This window comes from Enhydra lutris, unplaced genomic scaffold, assembly GCF_002288905.1.
Source record: "Enhydra lutris kenyoni isolate GAN:26980312 unplaced genomic scaffold, ASM228890v2 scaffoldscaffold27, whole genome shotgun sequence".
In the NCBI taxonomy this organism is placed as follows: domain Eukaryota; kingdom Metazoa; phylum Chordata; class Mammalia; order Carnivora; family Mustelidae; genus Enhydra; species Enhydra lutris.
In genome coordinates, this window is record NW_019154111.1 from 24054755 (window position 1) to 24069683 (window position 14929).

The following is a 14929-nucleotide window of genomic DNA, read 5'->3' on the forward strand; positions in this document are numbered from 1 at the left end:
ATGTCTCTCAGCTCTGTTTACTCCAGGGATCTAGATTTTTTGGCCTCATTTGGAAATCTGATATCATTCTGCTTTGTAAATCCCTTAATCTGGCCCTTTCCCTCCCCATACTTCTTACTTGACGTCTAGGTCCTATGAATTCCAACTTCTGTGAACTGCAAACTCCCTGTACTCTCAGCTGCTGCCTCTCCTTGTTCCAACCGAGAACCAGTTATCCCTCAAGTTCTCTATTTCCTCTGTAGTATTCTCCAGTAGAGACCAGTAATTTTTGCTCTCGTACAGGCATTCCAGAGTGCCTGTGGTGTCAGTGTCTTCCTTGTTCTCTGTTGGCATTTCCACTAATTCCTTTTTTTTCCCCCTAACAAAATCACAGCTCTTTGAAATGTGTATAATAGATGGCCTCAGACTTTACCATCTATTTTTACCCTTAGTTGTCATCTTGAGTCAAATTCTAGGATACCTCATTTCATTTTTTGATAACTTTTGGCCTCTGGCTCATTCTTCTCTCAACCATTTTCCCTATTGTTATTCTTGGTGACTTCAACATATTTATAGATGTCTATCCTACCCTTGGGCCCATTATTTCCTAGACTCCTCACCTCCAATGATCTTTTCCTCCATCCTACTCAGCTATAACTATGAGGAGAAGAGAAACAATGAATGGGGTTTGGCCAGAAGGTCTCTAGATTCCTAAACCCAGCCCTCCTTTAAACTATACCATGATGCCTTCACAGTTAGTATTTATGGGAGCATCAACTCTAATGTCTCTGCTATTCGATAATAGCAGATTCTAGTAAAGGTAACTGGGTGCAAGTTGTTTTGTTATTGTCTGAAGGTCAATATATTCTGGGGTGAAGACTCATTGAGGAAAAATCAATAGTAGCCTTCATAAATGTCAGCATAAAATGCTGTTCAAAACAAGTATAAAAGGCTCATGATACCTTGTTTTGAGTGTTTCAAAATATATTATCAGATTAAATAGAAGTTACAATGACATGTTGTTCCCCATGAAGAGATAAAATAATTAGCTAAAGCTATTTAAATATCTGTTAATTATATGAAAAAAATTTCAATTAAGCAAGCATGTGTTTCAGATTATGTGCTCAAAACACACCTGTATACCCCAGCATAGTGGGTCTTTTTCATATTTGCGAGTATTCAGTGCAATCATTAAAGTTGTCATTGAGCATTTAAATCAGGAGAGGTCAGGTAGGGACAGAGCATATCTAGTAAGACTCTGTGGTAAAATGCTATTTTATGAAGACTTTGATGGAGTCATAAGTTTTCTGAGGAATTAAGTGAATGCCCAGAAGACAAGTTCAGATATGCCAGGGTATCCTGAGACAAAGGCTTAATACTGATCTTGGGTTATGGTGTCTCTTTGGTAACCATGGTGAAGCTGGATGAGCTTAAACGCTGCATGTTGGAAATTCCTTATGATGAGTCAATAATGAATCTCTTGCCGGTAAAATCGGTCTGAAATACTTCAAAGTCAGATTTGGAAATCTATGCTTGAAGATTTCAGAGTTAGGAAGTCTCAGCTTGGGTTGATTAAAGAAGAAAACCCCTCAAAGGCCCTCATTTGAGGAAAAAAAAAAGATATTTTACAACAAATAGAAATGCTGGTGTGTCTTTTAAGCAACTCACATTTCTTAATGGGATCAAACACTGAAATCCATTGATTTCTCAAAATTATTACTGTATCCAAGGGTTACAAGCAAAATTCTACTTAGAGATGAACAGGATGTGTCCAGTTTCTGTGAATGAGTTCATGATTAATCATTCTAACTTGTCAGATTCTTCCAATAAGGATGATAAATGTATTACCTCACCTCAGTATTCTTCAACAACTGATGTGTCAAAATCTTTTGAACTTCCTGGGTCAGGAAAGAAACCTCTTTATTCTCAAGAACCTATAGCAGAGTAGGGAATAGGAGAATCAGAAGTCCCCACAACACCTTTTAATATCCAAAATGGTGGCTTCTGCAGAAGGGAAAAAGACATCTCTTATTCTCTGCGGTCCTTTATCATGGTTCATATTCTGGTATTCTCTTCCTCCCAATCTAGTTTCCAGAGTATCTCTGCTGCTAACTGCATAGACATGGTTGTTAATGCCTTCTATATTGACTACAGAAAGAATAAGCTGTATCTCTGAAAATAAGAACTGAAATGGAATTTGGGTGATAGAGATTTCCATTTACCCTTGAGAAGTTAGGAAATAAAAACCTATTCTTCATTATCTACTTTTAAAGAAAAAGAATGCATGAATTCAGATAAAAACATTTATTACTTCCCTATCTTTTCTTATAGCATGGAGAGGATTTAACTTTGGTCCCTGTACCAAGTAAACCATTATTTAGAATTGACGACAATGCAGAATATAAAATGATAGTGGAGAGTGAGGGGTGAGCATATTCAAATGCTAGAGGGAAAATAAATTGTAGAGAATCTAGTAACCATCTTATTCTCTTGTTATAGGACAAAGTATTTAAAAGACTTTTTGTTTAAAAAAGAATCTAATTAAAAAATATTAAGATAAATTAAAAATATCACTCATTCTCTTGCATTACATAAATTTCATTACAGTTCATTTAATAATAAGTCACAGTAAAGAGTCGAACCCAGTGGCTCTGTATTTCCCAGGCCAAAGTACTTTATTCTTTTAGGAAATGCCTAACATACATGCAGTCAGTTATCTTGGGTAGTGAATGATGGATTTGGTCAATTTTCTTGGGCCTCTAACAATCCCCAGACAGCTTGATTCTCCCTCAGCCCCGGGAATGTAGGTTGCGCAGGCAGACATGTAGAGTGGCCACGTTCATATGTAGGGGAATTGTTTCAGTTTATCCACACATAGCCATGCCTGGGAAAGTTAACTTGTTCAACTTTGTGGAAAAAATGCTACAGAAAGTATATTTGTTGCCATCTGAAGTAGAGCAAGCATAAAGTGATATTTACAGATAATGATGGATACTTGTGATATAAGCATTTAATACTCTATGAAGGATTAGATTACTTCTTCAGATAAAGTGACATGTGTTCAAGATACTTTTTCATGGCTGAGGAAAGCATAATGCAGAAGGAATAAATGTGTCTACCTTTATGTTAGTGATAGGATGTGAGTGGTGAGATGGGATCTGGAATTTAGGAAAAGCATTATCAGCCAAACAATCATGAACTGGGGGAAAAAAATCCAAAGCAAATTATTCTGAGTATGTGTCATAGAAAACCACTACTCCCATTATGACAGAAATACTTCAGACTGAAAAAAAGAAAAGAAGGAAAGAAAGAAAGGAAGGAAGGAAGAAAAAGAAATCTCTTGATTTGCTAAACTAGGAAGAATTAATCTACTACTATACCACATCTTTTTCACACTAAGTAGCCAGAAAAATTGTTAGAAAACCAAAAAACAATTCAAGTGTAAGAGTAATAATTGTTAGATTCACCTCAAAAGGATAGAGCTTACCCAAACTTCAGTTAAAAAGACACATTTCTGGGCGCCTAGGTGGCTTAGTGGGTTAAGCCTCAGCCTTCAGCTCAGGTCATGATCTCAGGGATGGATGTCCCGCATTGGGCTCTCTGCTGGGTGGGAAACCTGCTTCCCCCGCCCACCCCCCCGCCCCCGCCCGCCTCTCTGCCTACTTGTGATCTCTTTCTCTGTGTTAATTAAATAAATAAAATCTTAAAAAAAGACACATTTCTTTTCTGAAAGATGAAACTTGTGCACGAATTGAAAACTTAAATTTGTTGTTTGCTTGATTTATTTAAGTGTCATAAAACGGGCACCTGGATGGCTCAGTTGGTTAAACTTCTGACTCTTTATTTCAACCCAGATCATGATCTTTGGATCTTAAGATCTAGCTGTGTGGGGGGCTCTGCGTTGAGTGTGGAGCCTTCTTGAGATTCTTCTTCTACCCCTCCCCGATCATATGCTCTCTCTCTCAAAAAAAATTTTTTTTCCCATAAAATGTATCCCTTCATCATAAAGAAAAAGCTTAGTTTCCTGTCTTGTGAGAAACAGCCTTTATTTTTGTTTGAGGCTTTATCTGTGGAGATGACGCCGCCTGCTGTGACAAAGCTAAACTGCAGACTGATTTTTTTTTTTTTCCTCTAAGGGAAAGGATATGAAGAATAAAGGTACAATTGTTGAGGTGAAAGAGACTTTATTTTGAATATACATATCATTCATTCAGTTTCATCTTTATAGTGCATAGTATATATGGAAGTATATATGGAAAAATAAACATAGAAATATCTAAAGATGGAAGTATACAGGCAAAGAAGACATTCGATATATACCCTTGAACAGGTTTAGAAGCACCATACAACAGTATCCATTAGAAAAGAGTAAATTCATGCAAAAAAAAAAAAAAAATCTATCCAAACCATGGTAGGCAAGTGCAATCAGTACAAGTTATAGTTTCTTGGGTACAAAAGGTATACGTGTTCTTTGGATTGGAAACGTAAGTGAATGGCTTGGCTTTTATGTCCAAGCCAGAAATCACCTATAGAAGGAAAAAGTGGATGCCACGTGTGACAGTAAAGTATTTAAGGCCGTAGATGGAGGTCATGAGCTTATAAAGAGAATGCTGCGAGGTAGGGCAAGTTTAAAAAAAAGAAAAAAAAAAAGGATAGAGAAATGCAATAAAGCCACCTCTGCCTAAATGAGAAAAGAGCAAATGCAAAAGCATTAGAATAACAGCCCTCTGTACTCTGCTGCGTTTCTCTTTTCTTTGTCAAAAGAATTCACTGAGTATCACTACAAAGTTCAGTGAATAAGATAAGGCAATAAACGCAGAGCCTTGGCATTAGGGCAAGTTTAATTTCCTTTCATTTTAGATTAGAGGGGGAAAAGAATATAGAACTAGTAATGTGCATCTTTCCATTCAGCACACTAATTTTTAAGTGTTCATAAATACTGTTTGTTTGGCACACAGGGGTATAGGTGTATGAAGATTAATTAAACCCAGGCTTCCACCTCCAAGATTTTACATGAGGAAAGCTAAGGAAATATAAAATTCCTTACTGTTTTAAAAATCAATTGCTTAAAAGGGAGGTTTTAAAAATTGAGATGAAAAAAAAATTGGTAAGGAAAAACAGCAAAGAAAGGTATTGAACAAAATCTCCTGGTTTCCTTTACAGTTTCTTTTTTTCCATTTATTTTTCCAAATTGCATTTTACAGTAGAAATGCAGATCATTTAGGATAGCTATGGCTCAATACTGCTTGGTACTTTCCTCTTAAGACATCATCTTCTTACACTCCACTGAACAGAAAACCATCCCTTCTACTGGCATGAACTTCTGCCCAATGAGACACTTGCTGCAGCACGAACACAAAAAGCACTCTGTGGATGCATGCCAGCTGAAATTGTTATAGGTCACCCGTTGCACTTCAGGGTCGATGGCATTGTGGCACCCTTGACATACCTGTTAAGTTGATTACACAGATAACAGAAGAGGATGAGAGATCAAACTGATGGTAACATTTTCATGTTAGAACAAACAATGTCTTTCTTTCAGATGGTAAATTAAACTGAGAATGACCACCTCAAAAATATATAACTAAGATTGACCTTCTAGTTAACTTTTTAGCCAACCACTGTTAATGGATGTCTATAAAGAATGGGTGTCTCTGAGAAATAACAGGTAAAGACCAAACAGATGAAAGATATCCCCATGGTGTTTGAGGCAGAAAGTCTCGATGGTGAGTTTCAGAGCAGTTTCATTCTAGTGTATTCTATTTTACTAATTATAGAGAAGTTTTATGATTTTCCCTATAAATCCAAATGCTGGTGAAGATGTGGAACAACAGGAACTCTCATTCATTATCGGTGGGAATGCAAAACGTACAGCCACTTTGGGACACAGTTTAGCAGTTTCTTAGAAAACTGAACATACTTTCATCATACAGTCCAAAATGATGCTCCTTGGCATTTACCTAAAGGAGCTGAAAACTTATGCCCACAAAAACTTGCACATTGATATTTATAGAATCTTTATTTATAATTGCCAAAATCTGGAAGCAACCAAGATGTCCTTCAGTAAGTAAAGAGATAAATACACTGTGGTAATCGAGACAATGGGATATTAACCAGTGCTAAAAAAGATAGAGCTATCAAACCATGAAAAGACATGGAGGAATTTTAAATGCACATTGCTAAGAGAAAGAAGCCAATCTTTTAAAAAAGCAACATACTGTATGATTCCAACCATATGACATTCTGGCAAAGGCAAAACTATGGAGAAAATAAAAAGATTAGTGGTTGCCAGGGGTGGGATAGGGGGATTGGAGAGAAGACCAGGTAGAGAGCACAGAGGACATTTAGGGCAGTGAAAATATTCTCTACAATTTTATTATGATGGGTATATGTCATTTGCCCAGGCTGTACTTTTGTCCAAACCCACAGAATGTGAAACACCGAGGATGAACCCTGAGGTGAACTATGGACTCTGGGTGATTATGAAATGTGAATGTAGATTAATCCTTGGTAAAAAATGTAGCATTCAGGTGAGTGATGTTACAGTGAGTGAGATAATATATGTGTAAGTGTAGGGGTTATGTGGGAAATTACTGTGTCTTCCTCTTTTGTTGTAAACCTAACACTGCTCTTAAAAAATAGTCTTTAAAAAAAAAAAGATTTTCCTCACTCATTAAAGCTTTGAAGCATAATTTTACTAGTCTTACCTCTGACACATGAGATTATTAACATCACTGGTTTCTAGAGAGTATGAGATGAAAATCATATTCAAAAAATTAAGGATGCAACTTAAAATACTGCCAGTGTTTGAGAATAATTAGTTTGCACTAAAAATTGTAGTTAATTGGCTTCTGTTCTAAGTCATAATTTATGTATAATCAAATATTGTAAAATATTAATACTTATATTCTCTGTGGAATTCAGTGTATGTTATGTACAAATAAATACATGGCATGCACATACATCCACATCCACAACACACATAATTTTCTTCTTTAGCTGAACATCCATATGAAGAAAATAAATGAATAACCCTCAATATCTTAAGAGAAAACAAAACTACCCTATCGAGACTTCCAAAGCACTAGATAGTTCATAGGCTTTCTTGTTTGTGCATATTCTGAATGAATGGGACTATCTAAAGTTTTTAAGTATTTTATAACAAGTAAAGAAAGCGACAGACTGTCCTGCATTACATAGAAGTGTCTAATCTTCAGCACCTTTGGTTTCTTAATGTGACTCCTTCAGAGAAGAGGGCATGTCATTCAGCCTGAGCCTCCTTACTTGAAAAGACCTTAAAACATGGCTGCTCTTCAGTGGGGAAAACTGGTTTAGGTTGTGAAGTGAGGCCTTGTTACAAATACCCACTTCAAACGTGCAATATACTTTCTATGCTTTTTTTTTTTTTTAAGATTTTGTTTATTTTGAGAAAAAAAGAGAGAGGCAGAAGGAGATGGGGGTAGAGATTCTTGAGCCTGGCATGGAGCCTGACATGGGCTTGATCCCACAACCTGAGATCATGACCTGAGCAGAAATCAAGAGTCGGATACTCAACCGACTAAGCCCCCCAGGCGCCCTGACTTTCCATACTTTTTAGTGCTACATGGCCTCTAATTACAGAGATTATAGCTATTTAATTCCCATGTTATGTCAACCTAGTGTTTCCTGAGAAGCAAGGGAGATATTCTCTTTCCATGATCAATATGTGGCTATTCCCGAATACAACAAAAATGGGTGTTTTAATTACAAGTGAGCTCTTAATTTGTAGCTGTATCATGCAAGCAATTGCTTTTGCATATATTCATATTTTGTAGATTTATATTTAGAACATTGCCCTTTGCAGTTTTCTATCTTTCATATTAATTTTTCAATATTTGAAACTTGTTTGTGTAACATAGAAGCGTCTCACAATTTTTTTAGAAAAAATTGTTTTTAGAACATGCTTTTAGACCATGACCTATCTTCTTTATCTCAGCCCTCTAACAATACTTGTGGATCTTTTCATATCTTTTGAAATTCATATTTTTATTTGTGATTTTAAAAAAGAGATAACTGGGGCACCTGGGGGGCTCAGTTGGTTAAGCAACTGCCTTCGGCTCAGGTCATGATCCCGGAATCCCGGGATCAAGTCCCGCATCGGGCTCCCAACTCCATGAGGAGTCTGCTTCTCCCTCTGACCTTCTCCCCTGTCATTCTCTCTCTCTCTTACTCTCTATCAAATAAATAAATAAAATCTTAAAAATAATAAAAAAATAAAAAAGAGATAACTACTATTCAATTATATATAAAATTAAGGAAATTGCTTAGGCTAAAAAAAACCTAATGAACACACTGAATGGTATAGGAATTTAGGCTTTATGGTTTCATATAATTTAGTTTTTCTAATAAGTTGTCATTCATCCCAAATTCTGACATAGAGTCCCAGCTAAAACCTACTGCCCCTAATTCTTTATAAATCTGAAAGTTGCCTAGGCCTCATTGAGTGTCTGGGAGATGATATGCTTTACCACTTTCTGCCTGGCATTTGATTTTTTGGGGTTCTTAAACTTACAGTATTTCAATTTGTTTTGATTTCCTTCAATTTCTTCTACTTCTTTTAGTTTATTTGTATACACAATGTGAAAAAAAACAACAACAACAACAACAACACTAACACTTATTGTAATGACCTCTCTGGCAAGAGGTTCCTGTGAAGTCTGAGAGATGTGAATTCAGGGGATGGCCATTTGAGACCAGAATTCCAGAGACCATTCAGAGACAAACTAAGTCTATTTCCCACTATCCTCTTTCTAAGTTAATTTTTTTCCCGCAGAAATGCCCTGTTTTAAATTGAGTTCTTGCCTTCAGGTCCACAGACAATTTGAAGATTAAAAGATCTAAGCAGACTGATGCCCTGAACCAGACAATCTTCAAAATTTTACATCATTTAGTATGTGGAAGGGATAGCTCGTTTTATCATTAGCTGATTTTGTGCAGGCAATGGAAAGAGCTGTTCATTTTAATTTTATGCAAAGGGCAGTAGTACATCTTACTGAGAAAGTAAACTTTCTAAAAGAAATCATACCACATTATAAAGCTAAATGATTTACAAATTTTCTCTCTGTGTTTTCATAATATCTCTGGTTATTCCTCTCTGTTGGTTAGTTACAACCTAAGAAAGAGAAGCTTGTAACAGTTACATAAAGCAGCTTCATCTGTTTAAGGCTTTATTCAGTATTTACTGAGTATCTACTGTGCTGTTCTTGTGTTGGAATTAGAAAACACAGCAGACAAAATTCCCTGCCTACATGGAATTTGCATCCTAGTCGTTGAGACCAAGGTCACACAGCCCTATAGTAAAATATACATTATGATAACAATTTACCTTTAAAGAAACTGTAGCAATAATATTCAGGGAAGCAGTTTTTAGCTAAATTATGTACCAGGTCACATGGTGATTCATAATCCTTTTCCCAGGTATAAGGAGGCCCATGTTGATCCAAAGCAAATGAGAAATATTAGAGGACAAAGAAGTCACTTGAACATTTCCTAAGGGCAGACATTGAGGGCATGGAAATAAAAAGGCAAGCTCTGTCCACCAGCTGCTTATAGTCTAGGGGAGGAGACGGAAAGGTGGTATTAATTACACACAGATGTGCTCCGCTGGAGCACAGAGAGGCATCTTACCCAGAGAAAAAGGGCTGGAGCTTATGACCAAAAAATTAAGAAAGGTATTCTAAAAAAAAGCCTCCACTGAGTCTGAGCAGGTGAAACGGGGAATGGGGAGAGTGCAACAGATGGAGGAGTTAAGGTGAGTAGAAGACCCAGAACGGTCCAAAAACTAGAAAATGGGTAACTTGTTGAATATGATTTGGATTGGGTAACTAGTAGAAGAGGCTGAACAGGCAAGGAGGGGCTGGATCTGGTAAGCAAAGGCTTAATGATTAGGTTTGCATTTCAGAAAGATTACCTTCCATCATTATGGAAGGTGATTTTGGACAAGATGAAGAATGGAAGTGGGGAGACCAAACTCGAGGTCACTATAATAATCCAAATGACAAAAAATAAAGTCTGACATATAGTTGTAACTGTGAGGATCTGAGATTTACGGATGAGGCAGAATTGATAGAAAATGACGAATTATACTCAGAGAGTGGATAAAGGTTGAAAACTGGCACTGGCATCAGAACTCATTACGTTATTCCCACAGTACCACGCTCCTAGAATGATATAAACACAACACTGTATTCCTTAGCCAGAAGCCTGCTTTACATGATAGCTCTGAGGAACTTTAGTACATATTTTCCTGCTTATAAAGAAGTAGATGTCTATCATTTTAATATCCCTTGGATTAAGAGCTTTACTATATATGGTCAACTTTCTTTATCTATCCTTTATCTAAATTGCTTATCTCTTGCCCTTCGTCTAATAGCAGCTCTGAGTAAGCAGGGTAGAGCCAAGAAAAAAAATATACTCTCACATTAACTATTTGAATGTTTGGCTGATACAAATAAATCTAAATATGTAGGTCAAATTTTGTTACAGTCAATCAATTTAATGAGGGTTTAAGAAACAGGCATTGTACAATGTCCAGGTTAAAAAGAGAAAATGAAGCCACAGTTAGGGGCCCTAGGAACATGGAACAGAAACCAAAAACACTCAAACACAGCTAAAGAACACAAAAAGCTCCTAAAAATCTTAATGTAAATGGACTCTGATCTGTATGATAAGAACCAATCAGTCTCATTTCCATTAAAGAACTTTTTTTAGTGGGAATTTGATGACTAAGTAGCACTTATAATCTATAGTGTAAACTGTACAGATAGAAGTCTTGAGGTGGCTCACAGTCAATGCGTGTTATTGTTTTTGAATTACCTGGATTTTAAGACCCTATAGCAGGAATCACAGGTTTCTCACTTAACCGCAGTCCTTTCTGTTTCTCATTGGCTTAGATAAAGGCATAGTGTCAAGTCCTAAAGCCGGTCAAGGCACCCATACCCCAGAACGCTTCTTACCACAGCATGATTCTTCACATAGCAGGGCTTGCACACGGGTTTGTCATTGACCATCACATATATTTCCCCAGCTAGGATGTTGTCACAGTCAAAGCAACAGAAATGTTTCAAATGCCAATTTTGGTTTTCTGCTTGGGTGTACTCATTGCTGAATATCAACTGGGAAGAGGGCAAAAATAAGAGGAATCACGTATTTTCCTTTTTGCTACAAATGACAAAGCTAGGTTCTGTAGACCAGTAAGAGATTTAGATCCACAAGTAAAAAATCAACCCACTTTCTGACCTCAAAGTCTGAAAATAACTTAATCCTTAAACTCAGGTTATTATTTCCTTCAGTCCAAATCAGTCTTCTATGTTCCTGGACAGTCTTTCATTAGTCAACACAGTTAAAACAGATACCCCGAATGACTGAGTTAAAAGCTGTTTTCCCACTCAAATCCTCTGCATGTAAATAAAGAGACTGATGCTTGGCTAATTCATGTGGACTTTCTGCCAAGGATGGCCTGGTGAAGATGGTTAGGGGACTCTATGGGGGCACCAGAGGGAGCCCATCTATAGGAGCCACAGGGAACACACCTCATCGCAGCCAGCACACCGTGGTTTCTCACTGTCACAGTAATGTCTGCCACAGTACAGCTTCCCATTCTTCCAGAAATAAATCATGTCGACCAGGAGCTCGTGGCAGGTACTGCAGACGAAACAAGCTGGGTGCCACAGTTTATCATAGCCGGCCCTTTCAGCGTAGATGGCTGGGTCACCCTCTTTCATACTCTGTTTGCAGCAGTAGCAGGACTGAAAGGAAAGCCGTCCAAAACAATATGTTGTTATAAGACTGGCATTTCTCATCATTGGTGTCACAGGAATTCAGAGAAACAACTTCCAAGAGAAAGAATTCCTACTAAAATTAGTAATTTGTCCACAGAGACAGTAAGATGTCAGCATTTCTGGGAAATGGGATTTCTTGGCTTTCTCCAGTCTCTTCAAACCTAATTCTTGTGCCCTGCTGGTAAAGGAGCACTGTTTCCTGAATTATCACTAACAGAAAAAGGGCAACAATAATTTTCACCCCAACTTTTAAGTGGTTCTCCCAAAATCATTAACTTAGAGCTTATTGGTATCTTTTCTCTCTCTCTCTCTTTTTTTAAACAGGACTAAGCCTTATTGGTTAATGTGCTAATTCTATCTATGAGAAATATATTACACTAAATTTAGCTCTTATATTTTGTTCATGTGTATCACAATTCTCTTTTAATTTCAAGGCATAAGAAAAAGACTTCAATTTCCCTCCTAAGAGAGATTTTTAAAAAGTAAGATTGATTATATAGTTGACCCTCGAACAACACAGGGGTTAGGGGTGCTGACCCCACACGTAATCAGAAAGCTACGTATAAATTTGACTTCCGCAAAACTCAACTACTAATAGTCTACTACTGATTTGAAGCCTTACCAATAACATAGTTGATTAACACATATTTTGTATGTTTTATGTATTATATACTGAATTCTTCTTATTATTAAGAAAATCAAATGGAAGAGAAAATACATTTATAGAACTATACTGTATTGATAAAAAAAAATCTGTGTATAAGTGGATCTACACAGTTCAAACCCATGTTTTTCAGGGTCAACTGTATATCCACATAAATTTGAATTATGAATCTTAGGCATGTTCTCACAAGCAAAACTGAATTAACCTAATCATACATTATTCTTGTTTAGGGGAAGAGATAAACAATTAACACCAAAATTATGTTTGGAAACAGATTCTAGAGGAGCATGTTGTATTCCAGCATGACACCAATGCTAACTACTATGTATACATAAAACTCACAATTACTCTTGGCAACAGAGAATCAGAAAATTGGCGTTAGATAGAGGTTTCAAATGTGATGATTTGCTAAAATAAACCTAAAATGAATTTTAATTTATTTCCTTCACTTACTCCTTTTGGAAACTGAGGAATGCCACCCCGCCCACACCCCTGTAAAAAATATTCAAAGAATGGGAAAGAACCTGTAGAAACAGACCAGTTGGGCCAACACCAGGAGCTCTGTACTTACATACTGAGTTTTTCTGTGTTCAGCTGATTTGTCCTCCATGGCCCCCACGGCTGCTGTGGTGCTTCTATCCCCACTGGGGATGTACATTCGGTTGGGGCCTTGAGCATCCATCTCACGGGGAAGTTTGACATCTCCTACTCCCAGAGCTTCGCTCTTATATTTCTTCACAAACTGTTCCATCTCCTTTACCTCTTTGGGAGACAACTCATGACACTTTGAAGGGTCCTGGTCGTGTGCAGGGAGCTGCTTTGCCAGCTGTTTTTTTCGGTACTGTGCCCCCTCTGAGCCTGCCACTGGCTGCTTCTCCTTGGGCAACATCTGCATGTACTGCCTGGCCTGAACCACAAGGAGACCAGTGTTAACTGAGAGATGCCTTGGTCATCAGACAAGCAATATTTTATAACACACACCAGAAGCAAATTAAGAAAGAAGGGGGTTTTATCCATTCATAACAGTCTTTATAATATAAATATATTGAAATATTAACATAATCAAAAAAGGTATTGTAAATAGATTAAGTTCAGTAAAAATAAATACATTTTTCTCCATGAAATTAAACCTTTGTTGTCTGTATATAAGAAGATTTTGGTTATTAATGTTTACTTGTGCTATATATACAAATGTATAATTGTAAGAGAACACAAATTTTTAGCAGGCGTGGTTAAATGTTTAGAATTGCCTATGGATCAAGAACATTTTTATCATTATATATAAAAAAAGATATCATAAGATTCACTTGAATGATTTAACTAGTCTTCTTAAAAGACTTCCAAATGTTGTATTTGGTTGTTACAACAGTAAAAGGAGTTTGACACAAAATTACCTTTTTTTTCTTTATATAGTAAAGTATACTGTTAAACATTTTTTGAGTTTAAAAAAAAACGACAAATTCTATTCTTTCAGATCGTCCTTGCTATCTTAAGAGATACCTCTCAAGTATAAGCTCGAAGTTACTAGATATATACAAAACATGTTTTTCGTCTAATTATTAAAAAATGTCAGACCATTCCCTCAAAAAGGTTAACATACTTGAGTAGTCAGGAAAATTCTATGAGGTATCTAATTTTAATTTCGAAAACCAGTAAGAGTTGGAAGTCAAAGTAATGGGAACCCCAGAAAAATAACAGATTTGAGGTTGATTAGGTCACCAAAGGGACTGCCCTAAAAAAAGTAGCCCCTGAAATTTAACAAACAGACTGCCCTTCCCCTAATTATTTACCAATGCCTGATTCTGGACAGGAGGAGCCCATTCATAGGTAACTGTATTGATGGAGACATTCTTCTTGGCAGCAACTGGATTGGTCAGTATCATAACATTACGTTTATACATGGGAATTCCATCTGATTTTAGCTTTGCAATCAGGGTGGTATATTTGGTGTCTTCAAAAAGTTTTCCCACTTTTCGATCCTCTTCATTGCTCAAGAGGACATCATGCTCTTCTTGGCCACACTTGCAGTTACGACATATTTTTCTGTAATTTTGGAAATAAGTTAGCAATAACTAATTATACCTAGTAAATAAGTAAGCATACTCATACATTTTTAGTTTATAAAATACTTTTATACACGTTCCACATAATGGTATGGAAAGGCAAACTATTGGGCAGGGGGATTCCAAGAAGCTATCCATAAATTTAAGCAAGGAAACATAAAAATGTACCTTCACATTATAAGACTTTAAAAAGTTAGTTGTTTTTTCTTTTTAAAGATTTTATTTATTTATTTGACAGAGAGAGAGAGACCGATCACAAGTAGGCAGAGAGGCAGGCAGAGAGAGAGGGGGAGGCAGGCTCCCCACTGAGCAGAGAGCCAGATGTGGGTCTCGATCCCAGGACCCTGGGATCATGACCTGAGCCGAAGGCAGAAGCTTAACCCACTGAACTACCCAGGTGCCCA

The 14929-nt window shown here is 36.9% G+C and overlaps 1 protein-coding gene across 1 annotated transcript in view; it reads right to left on the reverse strand.

Annotated features, from left to right (window-relative positions):
* Positions 1-4361: 4361 nt before the first annotated feature.
* LOC111152049 (testin LIM domain protein) overlaps positions 4362-14929 on the reverse strand; it is a 44702-nt gene continuing 34134 nt past the window's right edge. The window contains exons 3-7 of the mRNA XM_022510334.1: positions 14253-14505; positions 13034-13369; positions 11550-11765; positions 10974-11132; positions 4362-5428 (exon numbers count right to left, since the gene is read on the reverse strand). Coding sequence (XP_022366042.1) covers positions 5240-5428; positions 10974-11132; positions 11550-11765; positions 13034-13369; positions 14253-14505 — 1153 coding nt within the window. The 3' untranslated portion in view covers positions 4362-5239. The remainder of the gene's footprint in view (positions 5429-10973; positions 11133-11549; positions 11766-13033; positions 13370-14252; positions 14506-14929) is intronic.